This window comes from Pimephales promelas, chromosome 18, assembly GCF_988280905.1.
Source record: "Pimephales promelas chromosome 18, fPimPro1.hap1.1, whole genome shotgun sequence".
Taxonomy (NCBI): domain Eukaryota; kingdom Metazoa; phylum Chordata; class Actinopteri; order Cypriniformes; family Leuciscidae; genus Pimephales; species Pimephales promelas.
Window position 1 is genome coordinate 32006252 of NC_142786.1, and position 18089 is coordinate 32024340.

An 18089-nucleotide genomic window follows, 5' to 3' on the forward strand; every position below is an offset into this window, starting at 1 on the left:
GTGCACCCGTGTTTTGTCGTCATGCATTCTGGGTTGGATCTGAGCGCCCGTGCAGATAGCAGCCCAGCAGATGACTGACTCAGCATATGTAGCCTTAAAAAGTGTTTGTTCGTTAAGGCTAATGAGAGGAGGCTTTGACTTCCCTTTAATCTGCTTAAGTAAAGCATGGCCTCCAATGTGAGAGACGTCTGCTCTTAACGCTAACGCTCTCCATCTGTGCATCTCAATGTGATCACGACAACAAAGTCATCGCAGGGCAAAGAAAAACACACAAAACACCATAAATGCAACAAGTGATGAGAAAGCTTCACAATTTGTGTGTGTGTGTGTTTACTGTAACAAGTGTAGCCTATAAACGATTGTCTATGATTTTGACATTTTCCACCACTAAACGTTGCAATTAAATTGGCAAAACATTAAAACAGGATTGAATGCATTAACTAAGTTTGAAAAGTAATAGCTATTTTTTTTTCTGACATTAAGAAATAATCAAGAAGTGCAAGGAGCAAGAGTCAATGCTGAGTTCCTGTTGCCAGGGCAACGGCGGCTCTCATAGGCTTTTCAGGCAGGTCATGTGACCAGCAGCTTTGACGTCACCGTGGGAGGCAGTTTGGTGCTCTGAACTCAGCTACGGGTGAGTCTTGTGGAGTTTTTCGTTGGAGCTGCTGGTTGCATCTAAGCTTGTTCCTGAGACCTGTGGCTGCATATCACTACCGAGGCCACACAACGCCTCTTCCCTGCAGAGGACCCCGGGTTATGGCCATCTAAAATCTCACGGCACAGCAACAGAACAACCACCTGAGGTGAGTCCTATGCTTTCATCTTTTTCTTGCAGCTGAAGTTATATGATGCACAAGAGGACAAGAACATGAAATTGAAAAGAGACAGCTGAGATTTTTCAGTATCCCAAAAGGTTTGGATGACTGGAAGCAAACTGATGTTTGAAAGTGAACAGGATACAACAGTTTGAACTATTAGGATGAGGACATCAGGTTACCTGCATCTTTGGTTTTCTTCCACTGAGAAACCTGGATCTGACAGCATGCTGGAATTGGATTTGGATAAATCCTGGAACATACAGTAAGGCTTAGAGGAGGGAATACTGCGAGAGGCTACATCTACATTACATGCATATTGAAGTGCCATGTAGATGATGGAGTTTTTTTTGTCAACGACATGCTTGGTTAAAATGTATATATGAATGTATAAAAGAAAGTCTAAGTTCTTCACAATTTTTTTGAATAACCCTTCAGCTTTTATACACTTATGATTATGAATTTTTACAAATGCAAAAAGTCCATGTAATTAATACGAGCCCATAAATTGTCATTTAAAAAGTGGCATGTTCAAAATCACATTCAAATATTTTTAAGTGAGTAACGCAGTTATAACAGCTCACATTGATTCAGTCACATGCATCATGTGAAATAGGAAATAAGCCTTTTGATAGTCATTGTAAGTATCACAAGTTAAAAACATGTTCTGAGAACACTTAACAAAACATCTCAGGTTGCAGGAAGTAGTTGAGACACTTTTTTCCCCCTTTATTGTTGAGGCATGCATGTAGGTTACACGGTGACGTTTATTTTAATTTTATTTTAATTTTTATCTGACTGGCTGTTCAGAAAGCATTCAGAGTGTTCAATCACAATCGGTCTAAAAAGACACAAGTGGGCGCTTGGAAAAGCGCGATGGTCTGTAGGCATGTGGAAACAGAGACCCCAGAGAGCCGAGAGAGAAAAATCAAGAGAGATAGACGAGGACATTTAGAAAGGGAGAGGGGAGTGTGTGTTTAAAGAGCTGCCGACACAGAGACGGTATAGAAAGGGAAGGAAGGCGGAAAGAAAGCAGGCGACATCAAAAAGTAGAACAGGTGGAACTGAAATCGCATCATTTACGTCAAAATGGGTCGGAGAAGGTGAAAGTTCTCCCTTGCCACTGTCACCTTTGGCTTGTAGCTTTGGAACAATGACATATCTATATTCAATTCAGACAGTCTGTGGGTAGTTGACATGACATATCAAAGAGTAGGCTACACTACAAATGGCGTTTTTACAGTGAACAAGCCATTCTGGGTTCCTCAAAGAACAATTAAAGGGATACTCCACTTTTTTTGGAAATAGACTCATTTTACCACTCCCCCAGATTTAAACAGTTGAGTTTTACCGTTTTCGAATCCATTCAGCCGATTTTCTGATATTTAGAAGAATATCAGTAGCCAGACAGTTTCTGGTCTCATTGACTTCCATAGTAGGAAAAAATATACTATGGAAGTCAATGAGACCAGAAACTGTCTGGTTACTGATATTCTTCTAAATATCAGAAAATCGGCTAAAAACATCTGAAAATGGTAAAACTCAACTGTTTAACTCTGGGGGAGTGGTAAAATGAGCCTATTTCCAAAAAAAGTGGAGTATCCCTTTAAGTGAACTGAAGAACCATTATCCACTTTAAAAACCTTTTGTGCAATGAAAAGGTTCCATGGATGTTAAAGTTTCTTCATGTTGTTTGATTTGATTTAAAACTATTTTAAACAAAAGTTTGCAAATTCTTCTAGAATTATTTCAAATAGCAACATGACATCATGACTTTTGCGTAAACATAGACGCCACTTTCGAGTCAAGTGCCGTGTTATCTCTACGCATTTTGAGCTATCCGCGTGTATCCGCGTGTATGTCTACGCCATTAACGTCCGAGTGATTCCGCGTCAAATGTCCACGCGAAACGAAGCAAAATGTAGATCTACATCTGGGGAGCGATCTTTGTTTTTCCTAGGATGGTAAGGGAACAGTCATAAATGCCATTAACCCCAGTGACGGTTAGGTTTAGGGACGGGGTTGAGGTAAGTCATATATTTATATATACAGTAATAACGTTAAGTCAACGGCGTTCATAAACGCGCTAAAAAAGCGATTATGCGTCTTGATAGCACGCCAAAAATGGAAATACGAATTGGCGTGTAATACACACGCTACGTCATGAGATCAGTCTGAGTGGTGTGTTAGATACGTATTTTGTATGTCTGCGCCGTTAATGTCCGAGTGATTCCGCGTGTATGTACACGCCGTTAAATGTTTGAGCAAAATGTAGATCTGGGGAGCAATATTTTTTTCCTAGGATGGTAGGGGAAGACCTATGCTATCTCACGACCAATTCGTACGAATTCACAAGTGGCTACGAATTTGTACGATTTGTCCAAACCCACGTGATGGGAAGGTTTAGGGGCGGGGTCAGGGGAACGAATTCATACGAATTGGCCAATTCGTAAAATATGTACGATTTAGCAAAAACGTACTAATTCATACGAGTGAGGTCGTACGAATTGTTACGAATTAGCCACCTCGTAAAATTCGTACGAATTCTCGTGAGATCGGGTTGGGAAGACTCATAAATGGTATTAACCCCAGTGACGGGTAGGTTTAGGGACGGGGTTGGGCTAGGTCATATATTTATATATACAGTAATGTAACGTTAAGTCAACGGCGTTCATAAACACGATGAAAAGCGATTATGCGTGTTGATAGCGCGCCAAAAATGGAAATACGAATTGGCGTGTCATACACGCGCAATAATTGAGTAACTACATAGAATACTTGTATTGTAAAAAAATAAATAAATAGTAAAGTGAACAGCGAAAATAGTCATTAAAAATGTTTCTTTGTGCACTTGGCAGTGTAAATATAGACCTGGTGGCTCCAGCTTCAGTATAATCATAGTAAAAGCATATACTGTGACTCGTCTCACTCCTGAGAGCTTTTCACTTAACATCTCCAAGTCGCAGTGGACTCTAAGGATGGTCAATTGCCCTCTGTGTTTGGATTGACTCGTGAGGATTGTGTGTATTTTTAATGAGGCCGAGGCTAGTTATTATTGTAATGTCAGTGACAGCAGATGAGAACAGTAATAGCACATTGTAATGAGAAGTTGAGTTGAGCCGTAGTGATTTCACGCTTGAGTTCATCCACAATCAATTTGTAAGCACTGTGATATAAAAGCATTTCCAGTTTGCTGACATGTCCCGTCACAATTGCTGTAATGGACCGTGATTTATAAGTGCAAATGGTATGAAAAAAATGTTTCCAAAAATAGGCACTTTGCAAATATTTACGTTAAGAGCATGTGCTGGAATCGTGGAGCATGTCTCACGATGCCGTTCTCACAGACGGATGGAGGATTGTGTCGAGGTCAAGCAAGGACAGTTTACAAGCAGTTAATGCTTTTAGATTGATCGTTGAACGTTTACATTTGAACTGAACATGTTTTACGTCAAAAGTCAGGGTATTAATATAAATTTGCTGTTTCTTCTGACAGGAAATATGGACCTTTATACGACTAGTATAAAATAATGTCAGCCTAGGGTGTGTGATATTTATAACTACTTTCAAGTACTGAATTCACTGAATTTTTCTCAAGCAAGACATTTAGATGGTCATTTTACTCTAGCTTTCAACTGCTTATACTTTTATATGTAACCACAAGGCTAATCCAATGTATTCCAAATGACACGCATAGTGTTTTAAAACCAATTTGTGAAGGCAAAGATCTACTTAGCCCTGCATATCCTCATATTACGGTCACTGACTACATCCATGAAGAATGCCGGCTTATTTTGGAAAGTTTTACACATTTAATTGTTTAATTGCATATTTTATTCTCATATTTAATATTGGGTGATCCTGAGGTTACAGATTAATGCAGACTCAACAGGGAAAAATGTATTTATGTATGCATGACTCAAAATTTGATTTTGACTTTTGAGAAAAGCACATTGTTGTAGCTATTTTACGCATTACCAATGGATTCCATACCAAGTCCTGGTACAAGATGTTTAGTGGTCCTTACATAACAGACATTAGTCTATATTTATATCCTACTGCTTCAGATTAGCCCAACAGAACCTTGAGTTAATCCTTTAGGTACAAGGAGAAAGAGAGAGAGAGCGAGAGAGAGAAAGAGAGAGAGATTTTGAAGCAGATTTGTTGGCTACACTCTTAGAAGAAAAGGTTCTATATAGAACCATAAAAGGTTCTATCAGCGCTAAGTATTTGGAACCCCTAAAAGGTTCTATACAGTCTTAAAAAAAGGGGTTCCTCTGGGTTATAGAACCCTGGGGTTCCGTACTTGGCCAATAGAACCTTTTACCAAAAAAAAATAATTTTTGGAGTTCCATATATGAAGCGGGGGATGGAACCATTTCTGGTTCTAAATAGAACCATTTGTTCTAAGAGTGTAGTTAGCAAAGGACATTTAAACTGTGTAGTTAAAGGAAAGTGTCTGATGTGTGTTCTTTGCAGACTCCTGCTAGCGAATTTCACATTTAATATCTCCAGAAACCCAATATTAGTATTTAATGACTGCATCACTTAATAATATCCAGATCTTAAGTAATTCATGTGACTGTTCACTGGGACGGGTCATTGAATCTTTCACTCGGAAATTCATTGGATTTCATTCAGAAATGGACCACACGCTGTGTTGTTGACGAAATAGAAAAAAAAAAAAAAACAGACAATATTGTGTCTAAAACTTAACTTAATAGTAACTTTTTATGTTTAATGAACTGTTGTATGAAATCACATTTGCAATCATGCTGATATTTGAGAAAAGCGGCTTTCTCGTTTGTGTGATATTGCTTTATAATATGTAACTACACACGTAAATAATCGTATCTAACTTACCTTTAAAAACTAAAAGCGTATTTTTATTGCAAATTCTGTTTCTTAATAGAGTGCCGAAGTTACGACGTCACTCTGTAGGCCAAAACGCGGAACTGAGTTAGCATTTTAGCACCTCGCTCTAAAGCCTATGGGATTTTTGAATGGGTTTTTGCTAAATCGCCTGAAATAAGGTCTGTGGTGAACAAAGCCTCTAAATATTTTCACGTTTTGATCTATGACATAAAACACACAGTTATAACCTGCTTGTGTTTTTTTAAACTTTATTGTCTGATTGTGTTTTTTAAAATCTTTATATAGGCTTCAAAATGTATAAATTTTGGATTAACTTGTAAAGATCACAACCCTTTGTTAAAAACAGATCTTATTTTTTGCGATGGGGAAAATACATTGCTTTTCAACTGAGGGAACCCATGAGCCGCTAGCTTTCGAGTTGTCCTACAAAGTGACATCATCACTTCGGCACTCTATAAATATTTAGATATTTTGAAACTATTCATTTTTATCATCTGGACCTAAATGTTACAGAATACTGAAAATGGAGATTGCCTTCATCAATGTTTCGATGGGGAGCTCTAACAGACCTAACGAGGTCATGATTTTTATGTTTCATGGAAGAAAGAACTTGGATAAGTACGTGGAGAAGCCAACCCTCCATCTGCAACAACATCACTCTCATGGAGGGGTTTTGGATCAGACTCGATGGCAAGATCCGGCTGGTGATGCCACGAGAAAACTCCAGTGGGTCGAAGGATCTTCTTTTGATGTAGGCAAAGAGAAAGAGGACTCCGTGGTCGACGTCCAGCCCCGTCCTGGATGCAAAGCATGAGGTCCTGACTGACCAGGTGTGTGAGCTTGCCACAACATCCATGCCAGTGGGAATATTGGTGCTATAAGGGCAACACGGAGGTAAGTGTTGCCCACCCACAAAACTAGTCCTTTCCTTGTGTCTTCATCACCGCTGGTCCTGTCAAGCCCAAGTTCTTCATCTTCACCAATCTCAGTCATCATATTGTTCTTCGTCAACACCATCCCTGTGCATCAAGGAGCCTTCCACACCCAATCTTCTCCTACTCACTCCACCGAAGCCAGCAATTCCCTTGGCTACCCTGAGCCCCTCAGCTCCACTTTCAGCCCCGATCTGCCTTGTGGCTTCAAGACCCCATCTCTGGCCTGGCATGAGGAGTCCTGGGCTCTGCCTCAACCTTGAGCCCTCAGTTCCACCTTGGCCCATCAACCAATTGGCTTCGCCTCCGCCCGCCTCTATATACCATCAACCTTGGTTTCTCCCTCCATCACTCCCAGTGTGGATCGCCTGCCTCATAGCCATCTCTTCTGGGTTGTTCTGAGATCTCGTTGGCCGTCCATTCCTCCCTGGATCCAACCGCTCCTTCCACCGTCATCTCCTCCATGGCTTCTCTCGCTCTCCGCTCCACCCTAGTTCCTCCCATCTGCTTCCCTATTGGTTTCCAGAACCTTGCTGGTCCCTCGTCCACCTGCAGATCCCCTTGATCAAATCATCAGGCCGCGCTTTCGCGATCTGTGTGTTTAGTTTAATTTTCATGGGCATTTTGTATGCCTCAGTTTCTTTTGTTTCCTTTTTTGTTTCCCGCCAGTGATTAGTTGTCATGGAAACTCATTCGGTAATCATACCTGTTCATTATTTTGTCATCCTCACTGTGTATATAAGCTCCTCTTTTTGCTCTGATTGCTTTGATTTAGTGGTCCGTATTTGTTGTGTTCTACATTGAACCTTTGGGACTCGTCATCATTCTCTTCTAGACAAAAAAATTACAATTAACAGCAAACATTTATTTATTTATTTTTTTATCTGAATACAGCATCCGCATTTGACTTATTTTTACAGAAAAATGAGTAACGCTTTCCTTTTACAGTACAGTACTTACAGTGTACTTACCTAGAAAATACTGCCAAATATAAGGTAAGTACATGGGACAGGGGTAGGTTCAGGGTTAGTATTAGTTATTACCCAGTAATTGTAGTTACTAAAATAAGTACATAGTATTTACATGGGTAACTGGACTGTAAAAGGAAGCATTACCGAAAAATGCATATACACGACCACTTAGAACAAATTTAAAGCAAAAAAACAAAAACAAATTATGAGAATTATTACCAAATGTATTCTTAAGTTTACATTTTGAAATCTGTTACACATATCCTAACATGAGAAAACTAAATGAGACAAATTGAAACTTTTAAATAATTGAAATTGATGTGGAATGAATTTGGTGAGAGCGTTGCACAGATGTAAAGTGCAGATTGAGGTAAACAGCTGCCAGCAATGAGCCACAGAAACCAACAGTCTTGCAAGGGTTTGGCATGACATGAATAGCTGTATATGTCAGAGATGAGAACCGTGAATTAAAAACAAATTGATCCTGATACATTTTCATTGTTAATGCTCACTTGATGTTTCCCAATGATTTTAATTTGAGCATACACTGAACCTACACTCTAAACAATGCAGGGTTGTTTTAACCCAGATATGGGTCAAATATGGACTAACCCAAATGCTGGGATAAAAATGTCATTTAAAATCTTCAACTTTCAACTGTAATTTTTTTAATTACATTTTTAACCCAACATTTGGGTTAGTCCATATTTGATCCAAATTTGGGTTGAAATAACCCAGGATTTTTAAGAGTGTAGTCCTGTAAATGCAGCACTGTAGATGACTTCTGATATGTGAAGGAAATTTAAACATTGACTAATGTCACTAGATGTATATACCCATGATAACTCATGCTGTACTTTCTTGCACCGTTAACACAGTGGTTTATTTTGGTGGGCATGGGAAAGAACAAGGAAACTATGAGAGTATTGATGCATTCATTTCATAGCCCCCTCACAAAGATGACATTTTCCACAGTCATACTTCAGTTTCGGTGCTTGTGGTGCTTCATTCGGTCTCTGTGGTTTTGAGGAGTGGAAGAGAAAGAGCAAACTCTCACCTTCCTGTGTCTTGTTCTGTCATTTTGTTGAGAGAATATTATTTTCTATCTCTATGATGGCTCCTGCTTTTGTAAGGATGTCACAAATCATTAGTTTTGTTTGAAAGTGTTCTCTGGCGATGCATCAAACTCATTGAATCAAAGATGAGTAGAAAAATAGTTTAATTAATGGCTCTGCATGAGTTCTTTCTTTCATTCACTTTTTATTTTATTGATTCACACACGCACATCACTGCCCTTTGAATGAATTAATTAGTGAATCAGTACTTTTTGTCTTGTCTAGAAAAACGATATCTAAATATCGTTAAAAGTATTTATTTAAAACTAGGATATGTTCTGTAAAATGTGAAAACTAGCAGGGTGAGCCTGTACAGCATTTACTTGAAATACGTTTTACCCCATTGGCAAACTGTCATCATTTTAATATTATTTCAGTTTGAATCATTTTGTTTTTGTCATTTTTTTCTACTTTAATTTTTCTGTATTTTTATTTCAAGTTTCATACTTAAATTGAAATGTATTTCAGTTAGATGCCAATGCAACATTTATTTATTTTTTAAGTTTTTTTTTAATCAAATATTTATATTCTCTTTAATTTGATTTTAAGTTTTAGTACACAATATTTATATAGCTAGGCTATATGTATGTATATAAACTACTGTATATGAAGAGTTCAGATGCAAAAGCCTCTAAGTGCCATTTGAAATTTTTTGATAATTTTTATCAAGCTTGTATATTTAAGTTCAGTGATTTCACTAAAAATGGCAATGATAATTACCAATTAATTGTTATTTAAGTGAAATTACTGAACTTAAATATAAAAGTTTGATAAAAATCATCATTCAAGAAGAAAATTTCAAATGGCATTTAGAGGCTTTTGCATATGAACTCTTCATATATATATATATAGTTTGGTGGGTGTGATTTGTTCTTGAGTAAAGTCGCCTGTCCTCAGCGTACTGAAGGGACATCTGTAACTTGTGTCCACCTGTAGCACCACATGGCCAAGCTGTCTGTGGGCCTGGGTTATGCAAGTGTGACGTCACCGAAGTGCTATTGGAGGCTCTAAGAGTCTTAGAGTTAATTTGAGAAAGAGATCTTTGAGCTGTTGTCCAAGAACATCAGTGATCCCATGAGCCACACGGGCTAAGCTCAGGTTCAAGAACATGGCTCGTCCTGAGGAGGGATCAGAAGTGATGTCATCAATGATCGAAAAGGCCAAAAGATACCGGACACAAATAGACATGCTATTCTATCTTGATATGTTTCAAAGAATCTAGTATTCTCTGTAGTTAGATTATCCAAAAATACTGTTGAATACTGGAACATGTTAGATACAAAGCTGAATGTTGTACGATTAGACTGTCTGTTACCATGACAACGGGTGGAATGTAATATAAATGCCGCATATCCATTAAGCAATTACACTTTGATTGATCACAATGCTTTTATCCATCTGCTCCATCTACAGAAGCGGCATGAAAGTCTGTTGTGAACAAATGGGTCTGTTGTGCTTTGTGTGCTCAGAGTGCATGGGTGGAGGTATTAAGAGTGTGTGGTTGAAAGCTGCGGTTTGTAGAGAGAGGTATAAGGAAGGATGGAGCGTTCGGTTTGGTCAGGCCTTTCAAGATCATGGGAGAATACAGAAATTGTTCAGAAAACAGTTTATAAATGGTCTAATGGTGCAGTCATGTGTAAGCAGTCAAAAAATAAACCTGAAAAACCTTTGACAACGCAATGCTATTTTCCTCTAGGTTTCCATGGGCACATAATTCAAAGTTAAAATGACCATTTAAAAGTTTGGGGTCAGTAAGATTTTTTTTATGTTCAATAAGGCTGCATTTGATCAAAACCCTGTAAAATATTATTACTAGGGTTGGGTATCGTTTGAATTTGAATGATTCTGATTCCGATTCCGAATCCTTGTTTCGATTCCGGTTCCTAACGATTCTCGATTCCGATTCTTTTAAGAAGCAGGGTCAAAAAAGTTTAGCTAACCTTGCTAACCAACGGTCTTTCGGAAGGAAATACTCCTTCTGTCACAAATACTCCTTTTGTCACAAATTTTGCATTTTGCCGAGATTTCGTTATTTTTAGAAAAGTGAAGCCACACTTTGGACCGCCGACGTAAGCTACTCATGTTCGACTCGCGCGGTTATGCCAACACTTCCGGTAGACGCTTCTTCGTTGGTGTTGTTCAGCGGTTTCTTCTTCCGCTCGGCGGACTGTGAATATCGAAACTAGGAATCGAAATTTTAACTTTTGAACGATTCCGGGAAAAGTTAGTCCCGGTTCCTACTCGATCGATACTCGATTCTAGATACCCAACCCTAATTATTACAATTTAAAATATAACTGTTTTCTATTTTTAAATGTAATTTATTCCTGTGATGGCATTTCTCCAGTCTTCAGGTCCCACGTTGGTCGACCGGAAGGGGAGGGACTTCAAACGTTCAAAAGAAAAGCATTTATTTAAAATAGAAATGTTTTGTAACATTATGAATGTATTTACGGTCACTTTTGATCCATTCAGTATTTTTTTTTCCTGAATAGAAAGCATTTCTTCAACAACAAAAAAAAATATCTTACACAACATTTGAACAGGCCAAGCTAAATGATTATTATGCTAATAGCCTATAATATATTTATTTAACAGAAATGACCAAAACTTAAAAGAAAACATTCTGACTGGTAACTATTTCTTGACATTCATTTGACTAATTAATTTCAACTTCAAAGATATTTCACCATTTATGACAGACAGTTTCCCACAAGCAGATAAATGGGGCAGATAAATGTGCACTAAAGTTAAAAAATTATTTGTAATTATCCTCTCACTTTTTTCACATCATTTTGTTAAATAAAAGATATAAAGACACTATATATAGCAGGACGGTCACATGCGCTACGTGAGGAACAGTGAAAGGCAAACTGATGGACTGCTTCCTGTTTACAAGAGGAGTTTCGTTTCTCGATCTTATGTTTTTTTTTGTCCCCAATCATCCTCCATCCACTCATCTCAGTGGGCATGAATGAGAATAAAGAGTCGTTGTACATGCCATTTGTGTGCCTGACATAAATATTATGTATATAAAATTAACTTTAATTGGGATTACTTAATGCATTGTTAATACAGATACATCATTAGGATGTTTGCAGTGTATTAAAATGAACTAGGAAAAAGCAATGATTTCACATCAGAATTAGCCTAGTATGTATGATCTCTCGAGATCATATGGCAGGCACGTGGGTTTTTATGCCAGATTTGCATCAGGAAATGATTTTGGTGCAGCTGCACGCACACATAGACACACACTGCAGCCGGTGAAAGCATGCACTGCGGTCTACCAGCGGAAAGTTCAGTTGACAGATGGGAAAAGGAAGAGACATTTTCGATATGTGGAGGATATGTGTGTTTTGCATACATACTAGTACAATTATAAATAGGGGCTCGTACCGTCAGGGTTTAGGCAATGCAACATTGCTGTTTTCTGCAGTGTATGTTTATTGCAGAGCTCATGAGACTAAAACAGAGAATCTTATATTTGTCTCTAAAAAAGGAGGAATAGACACGTATGAGAAAATTGTTGAGCTATAGAATGTGTGCGAATAGAAAGTCAGATCAGTGATCTGGAAAAAAATTGATGAGAAAAGTTTGAGTACATATTGAGATCTTTAGGCAAATCTGAGCACAGATCGAGATCTCTTCACGTGAGATCACAGGGGGTTTCTAATGATACAAATCTACATAAGAAAAAGTCTCCATTTAATAATTCCACTGATGTCTCGGAGAAAGAACCAACCGAGATAAAAAGATAGTATTTTATTCCATAGAGATCAGAGCTTCTAACCAGGAGGCTTATTGCATTTAATATAAATATTAGTATTAATTTTCATGTTAACATGCAATTAGGTGTAGTATGTTTCTTTTTCACAAAGGTTCCTATTTGCCAAGGCTGAGTTAAGTTTACTTAACTTGCAGTACTGTTAGACATTTAAAAAACAGTTATTCTCTTTTTTTTCTCCTTTAGTTGAAACCAGACCATCAACATGGGAAAACAGAACAGCAAACTCCGTCCCGAGGTGATTCAGGAGCTGCTGGATAACACAGACTTCACCGAGCATGAGATCCAGGAGTGGTACAAGGGCTTCCTGCGGGACTGCCCCAGCGGTGCGCTCAGCATGGACGAATTTAAGAAGATCTACGGCAACTTTTTCCCCTACGGAGACGCGTCAAAGTTTGCGGAGCACGTCTTCAGAACCTTCGACGCCAACGGAGACGGAACAATAGATTTCAGAGAGTTTATCATTGCCCTGAGCGTCACGTCACGCGGCCGTTTGGATCAGAAGCTAAAGTGGGCCTTCAGTATGTACGATTTGGATGGCAATGGATACATAAGCAAGGCGGAAATGCTCGAGATTGTACAGGTGTGTGTGTGTGTGTGTGTGTGTGAGTTTATGGGTGTGATTCTGCATCACTCTCGGCCGAAACATTACAGACGTCTCCTAACAAATTTTTTTAAATTTAGGCTACTTTCTTTTTCTTTCTTCTAGAGCCAGGCCGATATTAGGCATTTTCCAAACTATCGGTATCGGCAGTTATAATGGTTGACAAATGAATATTTCAAAAATAAAATAAAAACGGACGAAACACGCTTGAACCATGTCATGAGTGTTGGAGTTGTATAGTTTGTCCACCAGAGGGCGCTCTACACCGTTCCTGTTGGCAACACTCGTTGAGTTGGTCACGATACATTGCTTGAATAACAATTAAAAGAACATCCCCATCTTAACTCAAATAAGCATGACAAAATTTGTGGTCGGCGGAAGTTTCCTTGGCCAGTTATATTAAAAATGTATGTTTTACAATTTGCAGTATGACGTAATCTATTGCTAAATTATGGTTCATCATAGACTAGCTAATCATAAAGCTAGCTAATGCCACTATCATCAGTCTGTTCTGTTGTGACAATAAAAGAAACTTTTAGATACTTTTTTCATATTATTTTGGTTAAAACTCAGAAATAACTACAATTAACTAATGTTAGGGAAATCTGTTAATGTTTTGTTGCGCTTTTCTGATTTAAAAAAAAAAAAAAAAAAAAACATCTGCCGATATATCGGATTTTAAAACCAAAATATATTTGTATCGGCATCGGCCTTCAAAATCCTTTATCGGTCGGGCTCGACTTTCTTCTATCAGCAAGGAAACAAAAACATTATTTTTTTTAAGTTTAAGTAACTTTTTATTGTGGTCCCCCAACAGACATTCTATTTCCTTTGGTTTTTAATACTTACAGAATAGATATTTTCTAAACTTATTGTATATATATTTCAGCTATTTCTATTCAGTGAATAAACATGGCAAATGGATTTGGCTTGTGCCTTATTACCTTGTTTTTTTTTAAGTAGGTTACTTCATATAGCAATATTAATTTGTGTTTTGCACAGACAGGGAGAGTTGAGTGCAGCAGGCAATTCTTTTTGCTTGCATTTAGGTACATTTCACAGCATAGTAGCAATTGGTGAGATGTGTCAGCTTCCTAAGTGCACTCTCTGAATCTTACAGCTGAGTGCACACAAATGGCTGTCATTTCCTTTTCAATTCATTCAATTACCTGAGAAAAGCAGTCGCTATGGTTACTTTAAAAAAGTTACGAAGTGATGGCTCCAGTTCCAAATCATTCCCCGAGTCCTCTAATTTTCTCTAATAAGATTTACAAAAGGCAGCTTTTAGTGCCTGTTTCGATGGTAACAGCATCATACTGTAGGTGCACTCCTAAACCAAATGCTAACGCAGCATTGCATGTATCTTTCCCAGATAAGCCAATCCCATTATGCATTGCATTGCAACAGGTTCAGAATCCTGTGTCATGTGTACTTAGCAGCATGGTAACCCCAAACTAACTGTTTCTTTTTCAGGCCATCTATAAGATGGTATCTGCAGTGATGAAGATGCCAGAGGACGAGTCCACGCCTGAGAAACGCACAGAGAAGATCTTCCGCCAGATGGACACAAATCGTGATGGTGAGCTTTCTGCATATTATCATATTAAAGATATAAAAGGCAACGTACTGTAATCGTACGTTCATGACTGTTTCTTAACACACTGAAGTACAGATTAAGGCCAGATTAAAATTTTACTTTAAAGTACATTTTCATTGAAGATGAATTTCATACACTTAAAGTGCAAATCATTGTCTTAATAATAGTTTGTCATGATTTAAAAAGAAAACTTGATTTGATGTGACTAACATATTTTACTGAAGAAAAAAAATAATATATATATATATATATATATACACATGTATATATGAAGAATTCAGATGCAAAAGCCTCTAAATGCCATTTGAAATTTTCTTCAAGAATGTTAATTTTTATCAAGCTTGTATATGTAAGTTCAGTAATTTCACTTAAATGGCAATGAAGATTACCTATGATTTGCCATTTAAGTGAAATTACTGAATTTAAATATACAAGCTTGATAAAAATGATTATTCTAGAAGAGAATTTCAAATGGCATTTAGAGGCTTTTGCATCTGAACTCTTCATATATAATTGAATAAATTGAAAAGGGAAATAAATATGTGTGTGTGTAGATAGATAGATAGATACACTGTAAAAAAATATTTTCAAGATTTGTTATCACAACATTTTTCCTTTTGTCAAATCAACTTAAATAATTTATTTAGTACAGATAACTTATTATTTTGAGTTTCTGATGATTAAATTAATCTCCTTCATTGTATTAACTCACTTTTTCCATTTCAATCAACTTAAAATTTTAAGGCAACCAGGTTACTTACTTTTTTAAGTTAAACCAACAATATTTTTTTACAGTGTAGATAGATAGATAGATAGACAAACTGTAAAAAATAATGTTGCTTTTAAACTTAAAAAAGTAAGTTGGTTGCCTTAATATTTTAAGTTAATTGAAATTAATATGATGTGATACTCAATATGATGATGGAGATTGGTTTAGTAAATAGAAACTCAAAATATTATGTTATCTGAACCTCATTAATTATCTGAGTTGATTTGACAAAAAATAAAAAGTGGTGACAATAAATCGTGAAAATATTTTTACAGTGTATAGACAGAGATTACTCATTTGAAACTTATCAAAAAAAATAATTACAAATACACTTTAGTATATTTTGTATATTATTATATTTTGTATATAATTAAATAGTATATTATAAAATAGTCATAAATTGTTGTCAGAGCATTTGACAGTATTTCAAAGTAATTATGAAAACATCCCATTTAAAGAGGTACTTAAGTCTGGTATTTTTGAGATTCAGATTCTTGCTCAAAATAGCCTCGTATAAATACTTGTGCTTTCGAATGGCTTAATGACTCATGCCAAACAGGTTTTTTTTTTAACCTTTGACCCTTTGTTCTCCCGCAGGTAAGCTATCACTCGAAGAGTTTGTAGAGGGAGCAAAGAACGACCCATCCATCGTGCGACTGTTGCAGTGCGACCCCAGCAGTGCCGGCCAGTGAATCAACAGCGTCTCGCTACTTTCATGACCTCTCTCACACAAGTCTTTTTGTTCGGTCAGAGCCTGGACTCCAAAACTACACCCCTATCTGAGTGTCTGTGGGTTTCCCACTGAACACCAGGCATGGAAACATGCAACTATATTTTCCCCACAGACACACGGCAGATAACGTTCAGAAACTCAAATACAGAGGCCAAACACACTAAGAAGCTGGTGTACATGTGTCTCTCTGTGAATTCCTCACATTTTTAGGCAGTGATGAAAGTGACATCGCATCCTGTTGTAAAATTTTGGTACTGAAATAAACCCCCTCAAAAAGAGCTTTCCTAGAGGGAGCTGAAGCAAACTTTTCTAAAATCCCAGATTGCATATGCTTTCTAAACACCAAACTATAGTTTTTTTTAATAATTGTTTTTAAGAATTTTCTAAATTAAATCATTTCACTCATACAATAACTATTGTCATTCCTAGTGTTCCTAGTACTTCAATTCCATTCAGCACATATGGACTGTACATCTATTTAAGAGAGGCGCTTGGGCGACAGAGTTTTTTTACTTGAAGTTTTTTTTCTTTTTCTAACATTATGATGACAGAGCCTGCGATAGAAAATAAAAGGACGGTCTTAAAGGGATGGTTGGGATCAAATTTGGTCATGATGGTGCTCCTCTTATGAGCACAAGTATAATGTTTATAAAATATTATACTTAAAATATTTTTTAAATATTAATACTTGATGCATAGGACTGACAAGTCAATAATAGTTGGAAAATGTCATTTTACAAAGTAATATTTTCATAGGGATGACAATAATATTGACTTTTGCTGCTTTAAAAGAGGAAACATGAAAAAGTATTAGACAAAGAAATTGTAGAGTAATTATGGTGTAATTTGGTGGGTGATGAAAATGTATCACACCACAGAAGATGCTTTTCATTATGAAACTGCTATTATTGAAATATGACATTTTCTTCTGTTTCAAATAATATTTGCACAGTTAAGCCATGTATGACTGTGACAATGAGCAGACAACACATTTTTAATGCGTATACACCACAACACCATCAACAAAATACTACATTACAATTAGCAACATGCTAAAGCCAATTCAAATTTGACTGAATCTCGGCCATAGTATTTTATTTTTATACCCCGGGTAAAATAACAGCTCAAATCATTTTGCACATAATGCATGTTGGTCAAACTGAATGTATCCTTTGCATTTCCATGTATGTATGAATGTGGTGCTTTTTGAGTACTCGTGTGTTTATCCAGTGTTTGTCTATGCATACATTTCGGTCAGGACTTGTGAGCATTCGGTCAGTGACGGGACTATGGAGAGACAAGTGTGCATGAATATGTCTGCAAATCCTCAGGGTTAGAAGTGACTATGTTTTAAAATGCAAGGGACTGTGGTGTGGTTAACACATGCTTTTTGTGTAATGCAAATCCACTGTCCATTTATAAACACACAAACACTCGCTCACAAGCAAACCACATCTTATTTTAGGCCACGTGTATGATGGATAGCCATCAGAAAATCTCTGTGGTTTCCACTGACTTTGCTGTGAAGTCAAGGCTGTAATGATCAGCCACATGCTACTCAGAACGATTCGTGAAGTGGCTTGAATTAAAAACTAATTACAAAAGGTAAAAATGTATTGTTTTCTCATGTTTGTAGATTCACTTTCATTAAAAAAAATAAAAAATGATTTAGCATCTGGCATTCTAAACCGCACAAGACAGCAACATGTGGTCAAGTGCCAAACACAGATAAATATAAATGGCAAAACAAACAGTGTTCTATCACTTTATGCTGTAACCGTTATCTGTCAAACTAAATGTTTGTCATTATCATTTTGTAGATTTTATATGGTAACCTGTACGTTGTGTGAGTGTGGACATTATAAACACAGGCATCTGTTTTGGTTATATC

At 37.1% G+C, this 18089-nt stretch overlaps 1 protein-coding gene across 1 annotated transcript; it reads left to right on the top strand.

The window, feature by feature from the left end:
- The first annotated feature begins 647 nt into the window (after positions 1-647).
- Positions 648-16319, top strand: ncaldb (neurocalcin delta b). The gene is made up of 4 exons (XM_039680943.2): positions 648-803; positions 12682-13078; positions 14573-14678; positions 16063-16319. The coding sequence occupies exons 2-4, from the start codon at positions 12701-12703 to the stop codon at positions 16155-16157; spliced, it is 579 nt and encodes a 192-aa protein (XP_039536877.1). The 5' UTR covers positions 648-803; positions 12682-12700; the 3' UTR covers positions 16158-16319.
- Positions 16320-18089: the final 1770 nt, after the last annotated feature.

Bases quoted from the DNA above. Each gene is read 5' to 3' on its own strand.
- ncaldb (XM_039680943.2), top strand. From the start codon at position 12,701: ATGGGAAAACAGAACAGCAAACTCCGTCCCGAGGTGATTCAGGAGCTG. The intron at 13,079-14,572 runs GTGTGTGTGTGT...TTTCTTTTTCAG, and splicing joins AAATGCTCGAGATTGTACAG to GCCATCTATAAGATGGTATC. The intron at 14,679-16,062 runs GTGAGCTTTCTG...GTTCTCCCGCAG, and splicing joins GATGGACACAAATCGTGATG to GTAAGCTATCACTCGAAGAG.